General features: G+C 34.6%; 3 protein-coding genes and 1 pseudogene across 4 annotated transcripts; 1 reads left to right on the plus strand and 3 right to left on the minus strand.

Annotated features, from left to right (window-relative positions):
• Positions 1–8,874, plus strand: LOC120160908 (protein transport protein SEC31 homolog B-like). The gene is made up of 22 exons (XM_039171222.1): positions 1–543; positions 1,566–1,620; positions 1,736–1,858; positions 1,974–2,070; positions 2,156–2,192; positions 2,299–2,404; positions 2,488–2,545; positions 3,058–3,155; positions 3,283–3,402; positions 3,709–3,751; positions 4,128–4,246; positions 4,341–4,468; positions 4,581–5,121; positions 5,284–5,376; positions 5,479–5,664; positions 5,748–5,961; positions 6,336–6,418; positions 6,535–6,705; positions 7,383–7,511; positions 7,599–7,866; positions 8,308–8,546; positions 8,629–8,874. Exons 1-22 carry the CDS (start codon positions 227–229, stop codon positions 8,716–8,718), a joined length of 3,315 nt encoding a protein of 1,104 aa, XP_039027153.1. The 5' UTR covers positions 1–226; the 3' UTR covers positions 8,719–8,874.
• A 1,690-nt stretch (positions 8,875–10,564) lies between these two features.
• LOC120160910 lies at positions 10,565–12,214 on the minus strand (annotated as a pseudogene).
• A 2,801-nt stretch (positions 12,215–15,015) lies between these two features.
• On the minus strand, positions 15,016–18,215 carry LOC120160909 (pheophytinase, chloroplastic-like). 2 transcript variants are annotated; one of them, XM_039171224.1, is made up of 6 exons: positions 18,108–18,215; positions 16,989–17,754; positions 16,208–16,434; positions 15,770–15,961; positions 15,500–15,656; positions 15,016–15,326 (listed from the first exon to the last, which is right to left on the minus strand). In XM_039171224.1, exons 2-6 carry the CDS (start codon positions 17,736–17,738, stop codon positions 15,087–15,089), a joined length of 1,566 nt encoding a protein of 521 aa, XP_039027155.1. In that variant the 5' UTR covers positions 17,739–17,754; positions 18,108–18,215; the 3' UTR covers positions 15,016–15,086. The 2 variants fall into 2 exon arrangements, with proteins under 2 accessions (XP_039027155.1, XP_039027156.1); XM_039171225.1 differs by lacking the exon at positions 18,108–18,215 and having other exon boundaries at positions 16,989–17,854.
• Positions 18,216–19,547: 1,332 nt separating this feature from the next.
• On the minus strand, positions 19,548–20,216 carry LOC120160951 (putative invertase inhibitor). The gene has a single exon (XM_039171259.1). The coding sequence runs from the start codon at positions 20,182–20,184 to the stop codon at positions 19,594–19,596; it is 591 nt and encodes a 196-aa protein (XP_039027190.1). The 5' UTR covers positions 20,185–20,216; the 3' UTR covers positions 19,548–19,593.
• Between the last annotated feature and the right edge of the window lie 3,478 nt (positions 20,217–23,694).

Here is a 23,694-nt window from a genome sequence, read left to right on the forward strand (position 1 = left end):
AACCCACTCACCGTGTTCCGCTCATGAAGTCTTCTCTTTCTGAATTTCCAAAATCAGATCAAATCCTAACTGTCCAAATTCTCATCGTTTTCATCCAAATCATATCTATTCGCGCTCTTAATTCATAATTGTTATTCGATCTTTGTTTATTTCTTACTGTATCTACAGAAAAGAATTGATAGGCATTTTGTGGGGATAGGGAACTGTAAAACTTGCGTTTATTCGAATGGCGTGTATAAAAGGGGTGAATAGATCGGCGTCCGTGGCACTGGCGCCGGATGCGCTGTACATGGCGGCTGGGACGATGGCTGGGGCCGTGGATCTATCCTTCAGTTCATCAGCGAATCTCGAGATCTTCAAGTTTGATTTCCAGAGTGACGATCGCGAGCTTCCCCTTGTAGGCGAGTGCCCTAGCTCAGAGCGGTTTAACCGCCTAGCTTGGGGCAAGAACGGATCCGGTTCAAATGAGTTTTCGCTTGGGCTCATTGCTGGTGGCCTTGTTGATGGTAGCATCGATCTTTGGAATCCCTTAAACCTGATCCGGTAAATTGGGTTTCCTTTTGCTTACATTTCATTTATCTAACTTTAAATTCGTTTGAATTGGCAATGTTTTCAATTAACTGGACTTTCTTTTATTTCTATTAATTAACTGGATATGTTGTGAGTTTATAGTGTAAAAGATTCGTGTGGATGGGAATAAGTTGTGCCTTTGTAGTCATTTGGGTTCAAATTGTTCTGTTATCTAATCAGCATTAATTCGGATGTGGGCTTTCTCTAACTTTGTAGCTACTTCAAGGCTACAGCTTTTTAGGCTTTATTTAGTAATAATGTGCCCACGATTTGTGAGTTCTAGATTACTTATTGTAACTGTATTGAATGATTTTAAAATTTTTCTTCTTTGTTTGATTGTGGAGCTGGAGTAAAGTGGATAAAATGGACGTTAATTTGTTGTGCCAGATCTTTTCTGCATTTCCTTTGAGTAGGCTACAGACATGTTTTTGAACTTTGAGTAGGCTACAGACACGTTTTTGAACTTTCTTTCGTGTGTCAATGGTATTTTTGGGGTGTTAGGAATTAAGAATGACCGTTAATGATAATTGGAGGTTCAACATAGCATAGAGCAAATTACTGATGTTTGCATATTTGTTGTGTTAAGTTCCTGTGTAAGTCAGATTGATTATTTTGTTTAGGCTTTTAATTGGACGAGTTACAGCATGTGGTTAAAGAGCAGTAAACATTTTTATTTCCTGGTATCTGCTTTCTGGTTACTTTAGGACCATGCTGTATTTTTCTAGAGTCTAAGAGTCCAAAAGTAAAAGTTGAACTTTATCTTTTGGGAAGCCCCCCCCAACAAAAAAAAATTTAATTAGCTGGTTTTTTATTGATACCCTTTCTTATGGCAGTGGAAACTATTTTATCTGTTCTTTTAAGGTCTTTTTTTCTAGATTGGATTTGATTACTTTCATATTTTTCTCTTCTGAAGATTTTTGCTAATTATCACTGGATTTTCTTTTGGGTGCTATATACGATTAAAGTAGTAATTTGTTCTTGCTTCATTTCCCCAGCTCTGAGGCAAATGAACAAGCTCTTGTTGGACATCTTTCAAGGCACAAAGGACCTGTGAGTTACTTTTTTATATAACAAATGCTTGATCCTAATACATGATATTTTTGTCAATCATTTGAAGATTGCATGGTATGTTTACGTATTTTCCTTTCCAATTTCCATATTTCAGGTTCGTGGCCTTGAGTTCAATGCAATTACTCCAAACTTATTAGCATCTGGGGCAGATGATGGTGAAATTTGCATCTGGGATTTGGCAGCACCAGCACAACCCTCTCATTTTCCACCTCTTAAGGTACATGTCTCCTTCTGTGTATTCATTGGATGCCTTTTAGATATACTTACTACCCCCACGGAAAAAGAAGGAAAAAAGTTTGGAGGCATCTGAAGCTTTTTCGGTAACCATGCAGGGTAGCGGTTCTGCCACTCAAGGTGAAATCTCATTTCTCTCTTGGAATAGCAAGGTTCAACACATATTGGCATCAACTTCATATAATGGAACAACAGGTGAGTAAATGAATGGACACAAGATTTTTTGTCTTGTTATTTAAGCTTAGTCAGGAAGATAATATTTATGGTTTTATCTTTCCAGTTGTTTGGGACTTGAAGAAGCAAAAACCAGTGATAAGGTGAATTTCATTTTCTACCAAGTAAATCTTCTAGGTGTGTGCGTGTTACTTCAATTTTGACCTGGCACATCATTTGACCTAATCTTTTCCCCTCTTTTAATTACAGTTTTGCAGATTCCATAAGAAGACGAAGTTCTGTTTTGCAGTGGCATCCTGATGTTGCCACACAACTTGTTATTGCATCTGATGAAGATGGCTCACCTGCGCTTAGGGTAATGGTCTTAGTGATGATATAGCTTCTATTGAGGATTTCTATTTGTTGGAATTTGTTAATTTCGGGTATTTTTGCAAACAGCTTTGGGACATGCGAAATATAATGTCACCAGTGAAGGAATTTGTAGGGCACACAAAAGGTAAGGGTGCTTGACAAGTTGATGCATTGTTTAAAACTTGCTGATAGTGTTACCTTCTTTACTTAGGATGATTATTTCTGTATTTGATACAAGAATTATATGCTATTGAGTATTTTCTATTTTGCTTTTCACTCTCTCTCTAGAATTGAGAAGCAGTTGCCTAATTTTTTTCTCAAATAGAGTCGCAATGACAACGGAAAGGCGGAATTATTGATTAACTGTTTTCGTTTAAGCTGATAGCAGACCATAGAATATGAAATGTAGCTTCCTAAATTTATACTGACTGTTAGATATTAAAATCAAATTGGAGCCCTAGTCGGAAGCGGTCCTTGATAAATTAGGATATAGTCTCTTTCCTTGTATTGGTCATTTGTTCAATTTTTCCGGTAGTTACCCATCTCCGCATTCTGTTTATGCATTATTTTCTAGGTCTTTTCTTTTCAGAAGTCGAATAGAAATTGTGTTATTTTTTATTCTGATATTTGATTATTTGTTTGCGGTTGTTGTTCCAGGTGTAATTGCAATGGCATGGTGTCCCTCAGACAGCTCTTATTTACTCACATGTGCCAAAGACAATCGAACTATTTGTTGGGATACAGTTACTGGAGAGGTGGGTGAATGAGTGAATTATTGATATATGCTTTAGGCTTTCCTTCTGACAATCTGTCTGTTCTTTTTATCAATCAAGTATATTCTGAATTGTGATTTTTTTTTTCTTTTTTCCATTTGGGTAATAGATTGTCTGTGAATTGCCTGCTGGTACCAACTGGAACTTTGATGTGCACTGGTATCCAAAGATACCGGGAATAATATCAGCGTCTTCATTTGATGGAAAAATAGGCATTTACAATATTGAGGTATGATCTTGTTTAAGTTATCTTTCCTATTTAATTATGGTTTTTGTTAAACAAAAAGATTTCTTAGCAGTTGGACATATGTATGACAGATCAATTGCAATCTACTTATCATTATCATACACTTATCTAGGGATGGCATGTAATGTATCTTGTTGGGAGTATTCTGTTGTAATTTAATGTGGCGAATTCTTTTAAGCTTATTGTTCTTGCGGGTTTGTTTAAGAAAATGATACTTTTCCAGTACCAACAATTATGCCTATCAGAACTCTTTCCTCATTGAACCCTAGATTTACCTTTATTCTGCAGGGTTGTAGCCGATATGGTGTTGGGGAGGGCGACTTTGGTGCAGGTAATTCATCTTTTTATTTCTGGTATTTGTATTTTAACTGCAGAGTTGGTTTGGACTGTTGGGTAGCCTTCCATTTGATTCTGGTTGAAATATCTATGTTCTCCATCTATGATTATATACCGGGTTGGGTAGGCGAGTATTGAACTAACACACACACACATATATATATATGTAATTACTATACATTTGTTTTCAATATTTGACCTTAGTACTATTAAGCTCAATGAGAAACACGTTGTTGACTGCCATAAGCTGGGGAAGATAGGTGGACGAGAGTCAACTCTGCTTGATAGTCCTTATTCTTGATCTCTGTTAAAAGCAACTTCTTGTTTCTAAGGTTATATAATATATATTTTATCGGTTCATTTTCGTGCAGTGTTATTGAGAGCTCCAAAATGGTATAAACGTCCTGTTGGGGCATCTTTTGGTTTTGGAGGAAAACTTGTATCTTTTTGCCCTCGGTTATCTGGTTTAGGTAGTTCTGCATCATCAGAGGTAAATATTGCCATCCTACCACCCCCCCAATTTTATTTAAATGCCACTGGCATCCTTCTTTTTGGGAACTTATTGCCCTATATGCTACTTTCAGGTGTTTTTGCATGACTTGGATGCTGAAGAAAGGCTGGTCATCCGTTCATCTGAATTTGAATCAGTGATACAGAACGGGGAAAAGTCTTCACTAAGGGTTTTATGTGAAAAGAAGGCCCAAGAGTCTGAGTATGTCATCTGAATTAAGGAATTGTAGTTGTTTTTGTTCTTGTCTTTTGTCAAATAATATGTTGCTTCTACCAGTTAATATTTTTTATGGTTCATTTGGAATTATATACAGATCTCCGGATGATCAAGAAACTTGGGGCTTCTTAAAGGTGATGTTTGAAGATGATGGGACAGCTAGGACAAAGTTGCTCATCCATCTTGGTTTTAGTCTACCTGAAGAAAAAGATACTGTACAAGATGACCTTTCTCAAGCTGTAAATGATGTTACGCTTGAGGATAAGGTGGTCTATGAGGGTGAGAAAGAGGTTGCCCCATTTGCAGCTGATAATGGGGAAGATTTCTTCAACAATCTTCCAAGTCCCAAAGCTGATACCCCTGTTTCAAGTTCTGAAAATAATTTTTCTGTTGAGACCGTTCCTAGCACAGATTTAATACCTCAAGAATCAGACAGACTGGAGGAAAGTTCAGATCCATCATTTGATGATGCTGTACAACGTGCGTTGGTGGTGGGTGACTATAAGGGAGCAGTTGCTCAGTGCATTGCTGCAAATAAAATGGCTGATGCTTTAGTTATTGCTCATGTTGGTGGTTCCTCCTTATGGACAAGCACACGTGATCAGTATCTTAAGATGAGCTATTCACCATACCTGAAGGTGAAGTAACATTTTATATTTGCTTAGAACTGAATGGTTTAATCATATGTATCTTTGTAGAAATAGGAATTCAGATTCTAATTATTTACATTGGCTTCTTACTTTTTTTTTTCTTCGTTTGTGTTTGTGTTTGGAAATCATGTGTTAACTCTGCTGTTTTAGGTTGTCTCTGCAATGGTGAACAATGATCTCATGAGCCTTGTCAACACCAGGCCTTTGAAATTCTGGAAAGAAACGTTAGCTCTCCTCTGTACAGTAAGTTCCTATTTTGGAAGTAAATGTATAGTGGTTTATCAACATATTCTATAACTTGGTATTGTTATTATTATGGACTTATTAATCATATTTTATGAGCAGTTTGCACAGAGAGAGGAATGGACTGTACTCTGTGATATGCTTGCTTCAAAACTAATGGTCAATGGGAATACTCTGGCAGCAACTCTCTGTTACATATGTGCAGGAAATATTGATAAAACAATAGAGATTTGGTCAAGGTGCCTGTCAACTGCACATGATGGGAAATCTTATGTTGATCTTCTCCAGGTAAGTTAGCAGTGTATAGTTATCAGCAAATTAAATTTAAGTTTGTCTGGACAGAAATCTGACAATTGATGATTGTCTTCTAGGATTTGATGGAAAAGACCATTGTCCTTGCTTTGGCAACTGGCCAGAAGCGATTTAGTGCATCCCTATGCAAGCTCGTTGAGAAATATGCTGAAATTTTGGCAAGTCAAGGACTTTTAACAACAGCAATGGAATACTTAAAACTGTTGGGTTCTGATGAGCTGTCACCTGAACTAGTGATCTTAAAAGATCGTATTGCGCTTTCTACAGAACCTGGTATGTGCTTTAGACGGACAATGGTTTCTGCTGTAGTGGTGTTACATATGGGTTTTTGATCTACTCATGCTAATTTATGCTTATTTCAAACGACTCATAGGAAAATGGTCGTTCCAGTGACTGATATGTCAAAATATGTTGTGACTTGTTACAGAACTTTATCGAGTGCTTAAGCTTTGGTGGTCTAGATTATGTCAAGGTCTATTAGATACATTTTTCTGGTGTCCAAGTTTCTTCCATTCTATTTTACAGGTTTTCTTGTGACTACTGACTAGAGATATTAACGAGGACATGAAATTAGCTTACTGATGCCTGAGCTAAGTTTTGTGGCCACTAATATGTGCTTATTGAAGATCTCTATATTTATCTTGCAGTGAAAGAAGCTAAAACTGCTGTTTTTGAGAACTCTCATCCAATAGGTGGACCAGTCTTTGAGCCTTCACAACATCTATATCAGGTGCTTTATTTTGCACTTCTTTTTTATATGATCTGTTTTTGATTGATTTCTCCTTGATAATCTGTTCTGATACTGTTGATGGCTTTTTTGGGGGGTTACTTTTCCTCATTGCTTAGGATTCAGCTGTATCACAAATTCAGCCAAGTGTTCCTGGTAGTGCTTATGATGAAAATTATCAGCGTTCTTTTCCTCCATATGGAGGATATGCTCCTCCCTCGTATGTACCTCAAGCTCCACCTGCCAGTGCCAACATGTTTGTTCCAACCCAACCTGCCCATATTTCTCAGGTACACTATATTTGGTTTCTTTTTGTGCACGGCACTCTATTTGATGGTAGACTCAAATCAGTGGCTAAGTTGCAATAATATTTGTTGTTTTCTTCTGGTTTTACTTTTAATCTGGCATGCTATCTCAGCACCTAGCTACAGGTTAGCTCAATGAATCATTCCATCCATTTGGATGTATTCTAAGGAAAAGAGGGTGCTTGTCTAGAGATTGAAAGATTGGGTTTAATTAGGACAACAAGGCCAGACTAAAACTAGCATGGGATAATTATTTGTTTGCAAATGTTGCAGCTAAAAAACTTACAATCTTGATTGACTTGATAGTTTTCCAACCTACCAACAGCTTTTATTGCCAATGCCTAAAAGTTTTTTCTAGTTTTCTCTGAGATCCACTATGTTGGGATGGAACTGGAAAACTTGAAAATCTGAACCAAACCAGCATCATATGTTTGTTTGGTTTTTATATTTTGCATATCCTGTTTTGAAGAAATGACTCGAGATTTGCAGAAAGAAGATTAGCTACTGCATTGAAAAGGCCGTGGTAATCCAAAATGAGCACTATATCACTGGACTCTAGCTTGCTAATTTTTTCTAGCTTTTATTTTAACTATTTCAATGCTTGATTTTGTTTGAATTTAGTGTTAGATTGATCCTTGACTAAAAGTTTCTTGTTCTTCCAGAAAAATTTTGCTCCTACACCCGAGATCACTCAGCCTACTGTTAGACCCTTTGTTCCTTCCAATCATCCTGTTCTAAGAAATGCTGATCAATACCAGCAGCCAACTACCTTGGGTTCTCAATTATATCCTGTGTGTATAACTACATTTAATTTATGGCCGATACCTTAGTTATTATTCCAAGACTGGTATACTGAATTATTTTTGCATGGTATTCAGGGTGCTGCCGATCCTACTTATTCTGCTCCCCCTGGGGCTGGTTCATTTGCACCTGTCCCATCACAAGTGGGACCAGTTCCTGGTTTCCAAATGCCACAAGCTGCAGTTCCCACCCCAGCACCTAGGAGTTTTATGCCAGTTACGAACACATCTGTTCAAAGACCTGGTATGGCCCCAATGCAACCAACCAGCACTACACAGTCAGCAACTATACAGCCAGCTGCTCCTCCACCAACAGTGCAGACCGCCGATACATCAAATGTACCTGGTAATTGCTAGTTTCTTTGTTGCTCATGCTAATGCTAATGCTATAGATGTTTATTGGATTATGGAGATACTCTACACGTATCGTGTGTACACCACTCTTCTGGATTACTCCAGAATAAGGTTTACCATCCAAAAAATAAGTAATATTTATCTTTAAATTATTACCCTATGGTATAACGTTTACAAAATATAATAAATTCTATAAAAAAAAATGATATCTGTGAAATTTCTTTTATATTCTTTGCACTAGTTATTCCTCCTTTTGGATTTGCAAAGTCTACATTAATACGATTGATGGTATATAACCTGTGGGTTAGGAACTCCCCAAATCAATCAAATTTGTTCATGGATGTCAGCAAGCTAATAGATAATATATATATATATATATATATGTTGATATAAATACTTTTGGTAGTGACTTTACCTTGTTCGCTATTTTCAGCCCACCAAAAACCTGTAATCAATACCTTAACTAGACTTTTTAATGAGACATCTCAAGCACTGGGAGGTGCACGTGCAAACCCAGCGAAGAAGCGTGAAATAGAAGACAATTCAAAGAAAATAGGGGCCTTATTCGCCAAACTCAATAGTGGAGATATTTCAAAGAATGCTTCTGATAAACTTATTCAGCTCTGCCAGGCTTTGGACAAGGATGATTTTGGTACAGCTCTGCAAACCCAGGTATGGTGGGGTGGGGGGGTAAGGAATGTTTATTCTGATTTCTTCATGACGTGGGCAACTAAAACTCTCTCCCCTGAAACAGGTTCTTCTTACTACAAGTGAGTGGGATGAGTGCAACCTTTGGCTTGCAACTCTCAAGCGAATGATTAAGACAAGGCAGAACGTTAGATAAGTTAGGAGAATGCACCGAGGATGGAATCCAAAGTCTGAATTTTTTCCCCTCATGCGGTGGGGCACTGATAAATGCTTGGAATGGCTCCTCTCGTTTGGTGCCTGCAGGATTTTGGTCCATTAGATGCTTCCTGCTAAAGTACTTGCCTTTCACATTGTCTTTTTCAAAGCAGTTAGTGGAATTAGTTTTCAGGACATAATGTTTTTCATTAGACAATTTTTTAGTATGGAGAAAGTAGAGTTGGTTCATTTAGTTCAAGTTTTCACCCCCTCATTTGTGGGAACAGAACTGAGGAAATTGGATGGACATGCTGTTGTCATTGTTGGGTTCTGCATGGACCATTACTTGTACAACCCATATGCTTTTCTTTTCTTTTTTCAATTAACATGAAAACATAATGTTTTTAATAAGATTCTTATAATTTCTTTGTCAAGTGTATTTGAGAATTATGCACTGACAGATCTTTTGATGTGTAGAATTCTCGAGGGAATAAGATTGTGTATTCGGAACAACTGAGCAGAAAATGATTTTTTTTGAACTAATCAGTGGTATCCGATCTATCAATTGATTAATCCAGATCGGGTATTGCAGAGGTGAGGGTGATCCTCCCAACCCAGTTTGTTTCATATGTAAACGTTAAAGTTCAAACCACTGACATTGCTTAAGAAATCTAGTCTCATTTCACTAGACCATGAAAACAGGTAAATAAAAGGAAATATATGACCATGAAATAAATAATAAAATGGTTGGCTGTCCATCTAATTCCAAATCTACAGAAACTGGTCCTTCTGTTTGTTGTGCTTGGCAGTTTCCACAAATTGGAAAAAAAACTAAAGAGACACGTTAACCCTTCACCTCTTTCCTCATTTCTTTTTTGTCCCACTATTTTGTTTGGTGTGAATTAAAATATTAAATGTCATTAAGGTCTAATTTCCACCTCTAATTGCTAGTGATTGAAGTGGAAGAAACAAAAACAAATATAGATATCAAAAGAATAATCCAGTTCAGTTTCCTCTCTTTATGATGACTGAATTGACATTTGGTTTTCCATGGACCATGGCGATGGTTGGCCCCAATTATATAAAAAAAAATTCTATTGTTAGACCCAATAATTAGGCAGAGGTGGGTAACATTGGCCGAGTAATTGGCCGTAAAGCCTTTAAAAGTAATATAGACTTTGTTGCTTCCTTGTAACAACTAAAGACACATTCCCTTGCTCTTAAGTCTCCACATCTGAAACAATCCTTGCTTTGGGTCATCGTCTCCTGTTTCTGTCACTACAAAATAAGGGGTTTGCACCCCTATGATGCTCACACTTAACACAATGGACCCAAGTAGCCAACTTGGACAGACAACTTCAATGCAACCTAATTCCTGTCATTTAGAGTTCATTTGATATTTTTCTCCATTCCTCTGTCTTTCCATTATGATCGTGTTGTCCACAATATGACTCTTCCCTAGGCAACTTTACTAACCAAAGAACCACTCCTCAATCTGAATTAACAATGAGATTTGCTTTAGTCTACGTTGCTTCGTTTTTCCTATTGCAATTTTGACTGCCAACTTTATTGTCCATATTTATTATTTTCCCGTACAAACTTCCAACTTTAAGGTCCCACCTTAACAAATAACTTACTAGTTTCTTTAGATTTTCCACAATAACATCAAAGAACATTAAAATATATCATGGCCCATCATAATCGATTATTTTAGCTCTCATTTTTGTTCGTCAGCCAATCATTTTTTATTTTAAAATCCTATCTAACATTAAATTTTGATCACCCACGATAACATCAAAATCAGTATTCAAGTTATTAACATTGGATCCAATAGCATTTTCATCAAACGGACATTAGCATTGTCCTAATCAACATATACATTCAAAATGAACACCAACATATTAACAATTTTAAACAACTTAATTGATTGAAATCACCAAAACAAACCTCAAGTATACATTGATGAGTTCTAACTCTCCATTGCCAATCATTTCAATGTAGACCATTTTTCATGATCAACACATTGCCTTACCCTGAAAAGAGCTCACTACTTTCTCCGGTCGAATGGTTCCTCCTCAAACCGAAAACAGCATTCTCGCTTCCAATATTCTTTTGTCAACTTCTCCCTTGGCTACCATATCTTTTGTTATCAAATCTGTGACTAGAAGATGCATCAGCCTCCCCCACGTCGATACTAGGGATGCCCATGAGTTCCATCAAGTTGCTCCTAAAGCCTAAATCGGAATAGGCTGTGTGAGTCCTTGGTGGCAAATGTACCATTGACTGCATCCGAATCCTCTTTGGTGTTCCTAGATTTGACCGGACGCCCCATCATTCCCACCATCATACACGATTGTTGAAACCATTCCATGTATGTAGAGGAACCAATTTGCTTAAACAGGTTAACCAACCAACGACCTCTTTCATTGCGGGGCGTCGCTCCCTACAAGACCTCACACATTTAGCTGCTACCACGGCCAACTGCTTCCTAACTATAGGATCCTTGGGAGGCGCAATCCTTGGATCATAAACAGCAACAATGTTCCCTTTCTTCACAAGAGGAATTGCCCAATCCACGATCGAAGGGGGTGAATGCACAACATCGATAGCTTTTCTACAACTTATAATCTCTAATAACAAGATCCCAAAGCTAAAAACATCAGTTTTTATACTCAAAAGTATCAGGGGTCACATAGCATGGATCAAGACACCCGATGGTACCAACCGGTGGGGTTGATCTAAGCCTATAATCGTCAACACAACACCTAAGTGCCAACCCGAAATCACCCAGCGTTGCATTGAAATTCCTATCAATCAACACATTTGCAGACTTAACATCTCTATGGATAATCGGAAATTTTTGTGAGTGAAGTGTCTCTAAGGCTTTGGCAACTTGCAAAGCCAATCGAATTCTGCGACCCCAATTCAAAGGCCTTGAAGAATTGGAGTGAAGAACATCATATAATGTGCCATTACTTATGGATTCGACAACCAATAACCGATCTTTAGCGTCATTAGAAAAACCGAGAATATTAACCAATCCGGGACTCCGAATGTTTGACAAGATTTCGATCTCGTTATCGGCTTCCTGGATGGTTTCTTGGTTCCAGGAAGAAGGCCTCTTGATGGCAACGTGGCATCCCCTGAGAACAGCCTTGTAGACGGCGCCATGGCTGCCTTTGCCTAGAAGCCTTTGATCGGAGAATCCCTTACTGGCTGCTTCAAGGTCACAGTAATCGAACTGTTGGATCTTGATGGGGTTTTCTTGCTTGTCGGTGGCAGCTTTTGAAGACGATGAATTGTGGGTTGTTGTGGAAGAGGAAATTACAGAGACTGCAGATTCCTCTTTGCAAGAAAGATACCCCATCAAAAAAGTCGGATTTTTTATTTCTGGGTCTTAATTCTTGAAGCGAGTTATTGCGAAACTGGAAATGGTAACTCAAATCTTAAGGCACGAGTCGAGACTCGAGACTCAAGGCCGTGCATGAAGAGCAAAAGTTGAAGGCTTTCGAGATTTGGGAAAATGTAAATTTTCTTTTATTCTTTTCATGTAGCGTTGGAAGGAAAGGCAAATTTTATGGATATGGGACATTGCCAAATTGGAATCCCAAACCAAGGAGTTCTTTAACCTACAATTATGCCATTCATTGCGTCTGCTTTACTTTACATGTTGGCTAACACTATTTCACCTCTTTGTCGTTAAATAAATTTCATTGTTAAATAACGTTTATATAATTTTATTTTTTATTTTTAAAAGAATAAAATTAAAAGTGATTTTTGAAACCCTCCCTCCCCTGTTCCCAGTTCATTATGAAACCCTCTCCTAATTTTCCCTCCCCCGTTCATGCACCCATAATTTTGATTTTTCAAAGAGAGCTGATGAACAACGGCTAGTAGGGTAAGAGACAAATATTTAGGGTTTGATTAGGGATTTAAGAGTTTGAGGTCGACGTCGGTCAATGGGTGGACGGTGATCGGTGAGTAGTTGTTAGGCGATAGTAGTAGAAGATGGTTGATAATGGAGGTTTGGAATGAATGATTATAAGGATTTGGACTTTTTTTATTGGGATTTTAAAAGAATATAGAATTTTTTTGAAAAATTAATAGTTTTATTTTTTTTGAAAAATTAATAGTTTTAATTTTTTTTCTAAATAAAAATTTTAAAATTATATAATGACACGTGTCACTTAACATAATCTTTTAACAATTATCATAGTCGTGGCAGTTACAATAATAACGTTTGTAATATTAAACATATATATTGATAAAAAAAAGTTTAAACACTTAAATAAGAAAAGAAATATAATTCGGACACTTGTTTTAATATTAACCCCGTAATTTTATGTTGGTTAGGTTAGCTTTATTTTCATTGGCTTGACTTCTTTAATGAATATTGTATTTTCATAGGCCTATTTCTTTATTTGTCCTCAAGAATTTCATGATTTAAGAAATGCAGTACTAGCACAACTTAGAGGGAATTTTAGTAGTTAAAATAATAATTAATTTTTAGAGATTTCAAATTTAAACATGATGTCATAAGAGTGATTGAGTATTTATTTTTAAATGGTTAATTTTTTTTAAAAAAATATTACATTATAATCACCTCAGACTAATAAAAAGAATAAACATACAATACTAGTATGAATTAAGCGATCTTGGTGGTTAAAAAAATATTTTTTTCTGAAGATCTTGGGTTCAAACACGACTTTTACAGGGGTGATTAAGTATTCATTATCAAATAATTAAGTCTTTTAAACATATATTATCTTACATAATCTAAACTAATAGAAAAAGAAATACAGTACTAAAATGATTAAATTAGTAAAGTTTGAGGGCCTAAATTATTCCATTTATATTTGCAACACTGTACGGGTACACTCCAATCCCTTTTTCACCGTAATGGGGTCGATGCTGTAAAGAATAAAGATAAATGTGCAAAACTGTACGGGCACACTCCGATGCTTCTACATTTATGGATAGGACTATGTATTCGATTCTCAAGTAAAAAAAATTTAGTGAATTGAGTTGATCAGTTTTTTTATAACTTAAATTTTATTTAATTTTTTTTGAGTCAGGTTTATAAAATTCAAATTGAGTCGATTGTTTGAGTTTTTGTTTAAATTTAATTATAAATATTTATAATGTAAGATACTAATTGATTCTAATTTAAAATACTTTCTCTAGTTATATATAATACACATATATATTTCTTTATATATTTTTCAAAATAATATACATATATCATACAGAGTTGAGAGATTCAACTACAACTTGTAAACTAATCCATTAATTATTAAAAAGTTTGAGTTATTCGAATATTATTTTATTACTCAAATTTTATTTTAATTTTTCAAGTCGTATTAAATTTATGAAATTACAAATTAATTCAAATTCTTTAACTTCAAATTAAATTAAAAAAACAAAGCTAAGACGATTCGGTTTTACTTAACCTTAATAATGAAGTGGATGCTGTGAAGATAAATGTGGATATTGCATTTAAAGATGAAACTAGACAATGAAGCCTTTGTTCATGGAGTTTGAGTTTTGAACGGATAATATTAACGACGGCAAGGATAATGATTAAATTATACTAAAACAATAAAAAAAATTAATAACACACAACTTCATATTGATTTTTTTTAAACAATCACATATAGAAACAAAAAAAAAATATTATGACATGAAAATAATAAAAGAATATATCAAATTTTAAAATCTTTTATATACATGTATATTTGTATGATTACATTAATTTAGTTGAATAAAACTATTGATAGTAAGTTGTGATCCGAAAATTTTCGCATTCATCGTATATATTTTTTTCTTTCAAGTTTATATTTTTATAAAATAAATCACATTACACGTAAAATAAAACAAACTTCAAATCATAAATTCAATAATGATTACTTAAATTTAGATCCGACCATGACATGACATGAGTAATGTCGACCAGGGATGAATCAAAAGAAAACGGACGAGGGTAATCGTCTTTTTAAAATTTTATATTAATATATATTTTAGATAATTTTTTTTATATTTTAAATTGATAATTTATTTTTATCACATAAAATTTTATATGTTCATCTCTTTCTAAAATTTTAAAAATTCACCCTCTAACATAAAATTATATATCCGTCCTTGATGCTCGCGAGTGATATCGAAAATGAAACATTCCTTTTCTAAAAGCAAAGACTTTTAAAAACATTTTTTTATTAATTTGGAATAAATACAAGATAATATATGTTTAAAGATAACTCTAAACAATTTGATATTGAATACTTATACCCCTAATATTTATAATGATCGAACCCGAAACCTCAAGAAATGACAACTTCTTGGGTATAAATACACTGAAATTGACATCATCTGCTATGGCGATTTGGTTTGAAGCTTGGATTTGAAGGATGATTTGATAAAGTCCCAGAGTGAGAATTTGGATCCTAAAATCCGCACCCTCACTAATTTCTTTGATCCTTCCCTCACAAATTCCAAGCCCTTGCTGATACTTTTCTGAATACTTGCCATTTCCATATCATCAAGTAAAGGCAACGCAACCGCACCCTTCGATTCCAAGTTCTTTATCCATCCTCGAGTCAAATAATTCACCACCTGTATCAGTACAACAACCATCAGAAACTTATGCTCGATCCGATGGATTCATTGTTCTTTGCAATCGTTTCGTCTTTACGACTAACAACCTGAAAGCGGTTTCATTGTACAACGTAAATGTAATAACATATGCCAAAATGAATGATTATCAGTATAAGATGTAAAAAGCAAACCTCAGGAACTTCATCATGAGGGCAGTGACCCGCTGGGCTGATCTGGTAGTACGGAGCTTCGGGAACTTGTTTTTTCACCTGAAGACCCCAGACAGGCTTTACCCAGGGGTCTTCTTTCCCATACATGAGACAAATAGGCACATTGTTCATACGACACCTAAAAGCAACAAAAATAGGAACATGATCGATAACTTGAAGCAGATAGCTATGTTTTCCACATAGAGTACATGGATTTGGATATACAAGTTAAAGGATTTTCGTACAACCCACCTCGATAAAGCCTCCCTGAAAGACAGCTCTCCTTGAGGAGCAAACATAATGGAAGCAAACGATGCAGCAGCAGCAGGGTGTTGTGTTGTCTCAAGAATACGAGAAAAGACTTTGTCAACATTTATAGAATGATCTGCATAAACCTGTCTAAGTATATCCGCAATGCTTTCAGGAGCACTTATTTTTCGCCAACTGAAATCAAAAGGCGGAAAAAGAAGTTAAGAACAAGCACAAAGAGATTTCAAGTAAAGAAACCGAAGAAAACAATTGCACAATCACTCTTATCACTTTCCCAAGTGGAAACCTCAAATACGATAATTACTAATGCATGACATCTATGCGTTTAAAATGCACATTTCTAAACATTTCAGGGTGATGGAATGTTAATTTACATGGTGAGAAGGTCATATCATGTAATAAAAAGAAGAAAGAACTTACACAAATTCTGTCAGCTTCCTGACATTTTCTGGTAGAGGAAACGTTCCAGACCATGAAAATATCCTTGCTAGCCTTGGAGATTTTATTGGATTAGGAAAAAATCCCCAAAAAGGAGTTGCATTAAGTAGTGTAACACCTTTCACTAATTCAGGATTGCATGCTGCAAAGTACAGAGCAACAAATCCTCCGAGTGAGTTCCCGACAATGTAAACCGGTTCCCCAATGACCTGTGAGAGAAAGAGCTTACGTTAATATGACGCCTTTGCAGTTCATTTATCTGAAACTAAAGAGTTAAACAATTACAAATTCATAATCCTAAAGCCATGTTAGCTAGAGTACTAGAATTCCTCGCTAAAGTCGGAAGTTGGTCAAGTGTCGATGCAGAACGCATTTCAACCTTAAGAGATAGATACTTGGACGTGAATCTCTTCTCCCAATTAATGTGTTCTCCAACCAGAAATAAGTTCTCTTCAAAGTGGAAGAGTAGAAAAACTACAAACCCCATGCAAATGAGTCGGCAAACACAGATTAAAACAATATTGTGCGGGAAAGATTAGCAACCGCACAAACTAAAACAACATTAAGATGAAACAAGTTTTCACATATGAATAGGACTTCCCTAACCTTGAAGACAAATTAGAACAACAGTGAGCAAGTACAGCATGAAATCATGTATGCATGCCAGTAAATTCTAAATGAAGATGTACAAAGTACTGCAGGTACATAACATGTATGCAAACATGTAGATTAGTGTGTATTGGAGTTGATATGTAAATTGTACCTCATCTACGAAATGGTGAACCTGATCCTTCCATAAATCTATAGAGTAAACCAGACCAGTTGCCCACGGTTCAGTTTTATCCCCGAATCCCCACAGCGAATCCTTCCCTTCAGTGATACCCTTCTCCTTGGAAGAGGAAGTGGGGTCTTCAAAAGGCAATGACATGCCTTGGCCAAGAAAGTCAATAGCCCAAACCCGATAATCACGGCCTAGATCCTTCAGTTGATTTTCATAATGAAAAGAACCAACACCGAAACCGGGAAGGAAGAGCACCGGCGGGGAATTCACATTTTCGGAACCCGATTTCTCATAATGCACATTGAATTTGGGCTTCCACTCCCAGAAACAACTGCATATTTGAGCACTACATTCACCGTTGGACTCATCAGGCAACCCTGGAATCAAAACCTTAGGTAACGATTCCCCATTTTTCGACATCTCCCCAACTTCATCTTCACCACCAATCACATAACTATCATAAATCCCACTCAACACCTTTGACTCACCATGGTTAAACCCTTCAAGAGCCCTGAATGACCTTGAATCTTTCCCATGATAAACATTATCCGAAAACAGTTGATGTTTATTAGATAATTCCAGTGACCCACTTCTAAATTGAACCCTAGTGCACAAAATTATGTGCTTTCTACACAAAGGGATCTTTACTTTCTGTCTGGTTGTGCTTTTCTTAGCTAGTAACCTCCGATTTAAATTACAGCATGGAGGGGAATTGTATGAGATGACTTCCATGCTTAGAAACTTGAATCTGTGATTATCAGCAAAACAAAATATCTAAGAAAAAAGCTAACTTTACTCCATAAGTTTGATTAAGAGAAATAGAAAATAATCAAACCAAGCATAGAACATTATCATAAAAGTGTCAACTTTTCCCCTAAATTAGGAGCTTAAATTCATGATAGAAAAACATAACCAAAAGATAAGCTTTTCTGGGCAGAATTTCTTCTTACAGAACCCCCCCCCCCACCAAAAAAGAAGAAGAAGATAAAGCTGCTGAACTAGTAAAGAAATATAAATTAAGGAATCAGGCACAGCAAAAAGATTTGTTTATTCTTGGAAACAATAATTAAAAGAAGCGGCGAGATTAAACCACGCGTTTACCTCTAATTCTGGAATACAGGTATATCATTGGGGTTTTCAAGAGTTCAACTTTTTTTTCCCAAGAAGGGAGGAGATTATAGCACAGTCGATAAAGAAATTGAGGAAAGTAGGTTGCTTCAAAGCTGAATGAATTTTGGCACTTGTTTACATTCACCAGAAAAAAAATAAAAATAAATTAAAGAGACATAGTCCAAACAAAGCAACTTTCACTTTTTCAACATCAAAACAATTCAAGTTCTGCCGTCTTGGATTCCCTCTCCACATGTTTCTATTACATTATATTTTCTTTTTACAAAATTAATAGCATTAAAAGTATAAAGCTCAACTCATCAAATAATTTTGATGGTTAAATAAAGTGTTGTTATGTTTAGATGTATTGAACTTTTAGTAGATATGTGAAGGTGTTTATAAGGTGTGTGCATTATTAATTTTTAAGAAAGATTTTAAACATATATTATCTTATAATCATCTTATACTGATAAAAAAAATGTAACTTTATTGTATTAATTTTTGCTAAACGGGGTTAAATATACCTTTTAATTTTGAAATTATAAATTATTTGGGTAAGATTATTAGAGTTATACCCATATAATATTTTTCTACTGAAATGGTTCTTAATTATCTTTATTTTTTGGAATGACACTTATTTTGGTTACTTAAGGTAAAGACGACGGCTCTAAGGAGAGCCTTATCGAAGGCGTTACCACGTAGGAGAGTCTTTGGCCAACGTGACAAAGATGATGGAAGACAGTTCAATAAAAACGAACTTAAATTTTTGTAAAAGTAAAAGAGTTTTACGTAATAATGTAAGTGGATCCTAATAATATATATATATATATATATATGATGTGTGAAGTAGATAAAAACTATAGATAGTGATCGGAGAGTTTTTAGGTGGTGGGAGTCAGGTCTTTTTGAGAGGAAGTGTATGCGTTCCCTTACTCTTTGTTGCATGACTATTTATAATGTCCTAAACAGATGTGTTCAATGAAAATTGTCGTGACATAGATTTTGATGGGACACCCTAAGAAGTTATGACTTAAACTAGCTTATTATTAAAAGAGACCATGTGCATCAACACGTGGTCGCTAGCGATCGTACACAGGAGATGCTCGTGATATAATTGATGATTGACACATGATTACTGTTAGTAGTTCGCTGATACGCCTTGTGTATTTGAGGATTCTCGTACCTAACGGTTTGCATGAGTCGTATATTCTCATGTTTAAGAATTCGTGGGACTAAAGGTTCGCGTAAGTCATATGTTTGTAGGTGGTAATAATATATCGTTTCCTTTTAGGGGTTCAAGTTGTTGAAGGGGCAAACCAAAGAGCAGACAATTGATGGCAGTAGAAAGCAAAGAGAAATTGGCTGCCCAATTCCTTTATCAAGACACTAATATATCAGGGTAGTTAATTCAAACCTCAGGACAAAGATAAATTACAAGTTACGCCTCAGAATTTATTTTAGAAGAACAAGAAAACAATTAAATGGAACCATGATTCAAGCGAATCATGTTGATAATGGAAAGTGAAATAACAGACAACTGAAAGATATCGTTGTTCCTCTTCGTCAATGGCGAAACAACACCTTCTTTCTCCTTGAACCCATCTTCACAAGTCGTGGCAGCATCCATGATCGAACTCACACCGATATTCGAATCGTCATATCGCTTGTCCTTGTAATCTTCGATGGCATGTTTGGCCGTAAGAATAGCATCGGAATAAAGATCGAAGCAGTCATGCAAGCATGATCTGACGAAAGGATCCATCTTTTTGTTCTTCAAGAGCTCCTTGATGTAAGACCTGGAATTCGTTAAGTTACGACGGAGCAGCTTGATCGATATCTTTCCGAGTTGGCGAAGATCGTTGGCGCAATGGCTGTTGGGAGCTGCTTGAAGAGAGGTGACGCAGAAATCGTAGCTGAGATTCGGGTCGCTCTCAGCACATTTCTTGCATGTTTTGCGTATGAGACTGCTGTTGGTAGAGGTTAAGCTGTGGGAGGTTGAAGTGGAAATCAAGAGGAAGAAGGAGAGGAAGAGAGGGATGGCCAATGAAGAAGACGACCTTTGCCTCATTTCTTTTCTTCAATTTTGGTTGTTGGTCTTTGACATCATAAACACTTATTTATATACGTACGGGAGGATTCTCTTGTCCAATTAAAATTGGTCATTTATTGATTTTTAATAGTTTCCTTTTTTTTTCTATTTTAGTCTAATAGTTAATATCATTAGTTTTTTTTTTCAAAATTTTTCATTAACAGGATCATGTAATTGCACCAAATTCGAAAGCAAATATCTAGGCTTAATATAGAGAAAATTGTGTAAATTATATATTTTCTCATTTAATTACTTAAAACTTTTTTCCGATTAAAATATACATCTAATATTACAAATGTTACTATTTTTATTCAAACCCTAAATTCGTGAACTTAAATCTCAACCATCCAACTCCCTTAAATCCTTTTGTTCGACTGTAACATTCAACCGTTTGACCAATCGTAGCAGACGGCTGTTTGGCCATCCGTGGCAGTCGGCCATTTTTTGGCCACCTATTGACTGTTGCCAATTTGGGAAGGGGACATGGCCTGATGCTGGTCGGGGGAACTGGGATTACTTTTTTTTAATAGTATTTTTATTTTTTAAAGCTAAAAGTTTTAAAATTCTATAAACACCGTCATGTGTCGTTAATGATTCTTTTAACGACTATTACGACGTAAATATTTAAAAATGTAACGTTAAAAACGTTAAATACTTACATTGATCGGGAAAAAAGTTTAGATACATAAATGAAAAAATATATAATTTAAGTAATTTTTTTATATGAAGCCTAAAATCCGTAAAGATGCATTTGAAAGGTTAGTTGTGTTTTGGTTCCCATATCGGGAATAAGAGAATTATGATTTTGGTTACAAAGAATGATTTGCTACGTTACTTGTGTTTTGGTTTTCAATACACGCTTCTGATGCCTCTCTAAACATGCTTGCCCAACATTAAAGAATGAGATTGCTCCAACATTAAATGTTGCTTACAAGCCAAAAAATTAAAATGATGTGCAACTAAATATTGCTTTCCTTCGAGGGTAAAGGATTTTTAACCCTAATTTTTTTTTATCTTTTTCCTACGTTGTCGTAATTTTTCTCTCTTTAACTATGTAATTAACGGTCACATTAATCTTAATGTTGATAGTCGATCATCGGTCTTTATTTGTTTTATTATATCACATCTTTAGTTTTTTTTTTATTTTTTAATAACTTTATCTTTATGACATGTTTTTCTTCATCTTTTGTCACATTTTCGATCATTTGATCGTTATTTTCATTTATCATTTTTCTTGTAGTTGGATTTGACATCGTCACGACTGATCAAGATGTAATTCATTTTTTATCATGTTGATCTTCCTAGTTCTGAACTCTCATATTGTATTTGGATACGCGATTTGCGTTCATGAATAATTTTTTCACGTCACTTGATTTTGATTTGTGATTTGTTAATGATCTTTCAATAGCTTGATATCATTTTATGATTCGTTTGTTGATGCGATCAGATTTGTTCGTATCTACCTTTTATTAAATTTTATTTGGTTAGATTTTTAATTTTTTTTCTTATATGGTCCTTCTGTGATTTTAAGCGACTAGTTTCTAATGTTAATGATTATAATAAAATGTTCTTATTATGTGTTTTAGGGCATCTCCAATGCATCTTCAAAGTAGAGAAAATCTCTACTTTGAAGATGAATTTCAACTCCAGCCCATCTCTAGAATAGAGTATGGAATGTGGAGATGCTACAGTAATACTCTATATTTAGCGCAACATTGTAGCTCATCTCTAGAGTAGAGTCTTATTTTTTTGTTATTTTATTTTTTTGTTAATTTGTGGAATGAATATTTTAATTTGGAGAATTAAAATATATAATTAAGTAACTTATGTTTTTTCGCATTATTATTATGAATAGTAATTTTCTTATTTATTTGTATTTTCGTAATATTATTTATGAATATTTTATTTATACTTTTTATCTTGATATTTATTAGAAATGTATATGTTTTATTTTATATTTGTAAAATCAATAGTATAATAGTTAAATATTGTGAATAAAGTAGAGTTGGTGATAATGTAGAGATAGTGCTGGAGATTAATTATTGTTTCATCTTTAGAGTAGAGATATAGATATTGTAGAGTAGAGATGAGGGCTGGAAATGGCCTTAGTATACAGTTGTGATTGTAAACTTTCATTATTATTAGGATATTTTTAACAAAACTGACTCCTATCTTATGGGAAAAAATTGTTTTCCTTCCCAATTTCTTTTACTATTATTATAAATGAATAGATGTTTAAAATTATTAAGAATTCAATGAGTTATTTTACCTTGATTAATAAATGACAGATCAATAATTTAATTAATTGTCGAATTATCACGTCATCATATTTAATAATTTAAAAAGATATAAAGTTTAAGAATCAAAACATCCAAGTTGAAAGGCGAATTTTCACGATTTATATCTCACTTGTAATGGTAGACCATAACAATGCATAATATTTTCTGGTTCTAGTCATTTGTTATCTCACTTTGTTAGAACATGTTCCAAAATTTGCGGAAAAACTAGCGAAGACAATGAATTTAAACTTGATACGTACAAGTTAATTATAATTCTTGGATATATAATTCTTTTTATTTTCTTAATTACACCCCACCATCGTGTATATACAATTCTATGCTTAAAGTGCTCTAACCGAGTTAATGTCACATACAAAATCACTTTGGATGAGAGTACATTTAGGGTTGAAAATTGGAATAACTTTTTTTTTTTGGGATAAATAATTGGAATAACTTTGTACCTTCCAATTTCACTATTTCTTCAACTATTAAGCCCACTTTGTTCCTTTTCCCACCAAAATATGCAATCCATTATTCAGTTCCAAACAAACCTTCCATTTTTATTTATTTTCTTGAATTATTATTTTTTAATAGGTTTAATACAAATTTTTTTTTCTCATTTAGATGATTACATTTTTTTCAGTCAATTTAAGTGACTAACGTTTTCGAGTTATTATTTTAAGTGTCTACGTCGTAACAGCTGCTAAAAAACATGTTATATGAAACATGTCACATTTACATTTTTTAAAAGAATTATTTAAAAAATAAAATTATTATTATATTTAAAAAAAATATGAATTTCTCTAAAATTGCAAAAAAAAAATCTTAAATCCCTAAACGATAACGAACATTTTATAAACGTGATACATGTCATATAACGAATATTTTTAATGAGACACCCAAATGATAGTGCTGGTCACGTTAGACTTTAATGTCTTTGTCAAAATCTAAGTAATAATACATAAATATAAAGAATAATTTATTTATAATTATCAAAGATACAAGACAATTCTTTTATATAGTTGATTCAATCAATATAAAATTTTACACAAATTAATTCAATCCAAATTTAAATTATTCTGAAAGACTTAACTTTTTTACAAGATAGAAGCGGTTGGTTTTATTAAAAATAGAAAAAAAATATTCAAATTACAATGATTGTTTACAACCGTAAACTAAATATATAATAAAGACAATTTTTCTATAATCA

This window comes from Hibiscus syriacus, unplaced genomic scaffold (assembly GCF_006381635.1).
Source record: "Hibiscus syriacus cultivar Baekdansim isolate YM2019G1 unplaced genomic scaffold, ASM638163v2 tig00111394_pilon, whole genome shotgun sequence".
NCBI classification, from domain to species: Eukaryota; Viridiplantae; Streptophyta; class Magnoliopsida; order Malvales; family Malvaceae; genus Hibiscus; species Hibiscus syriacus.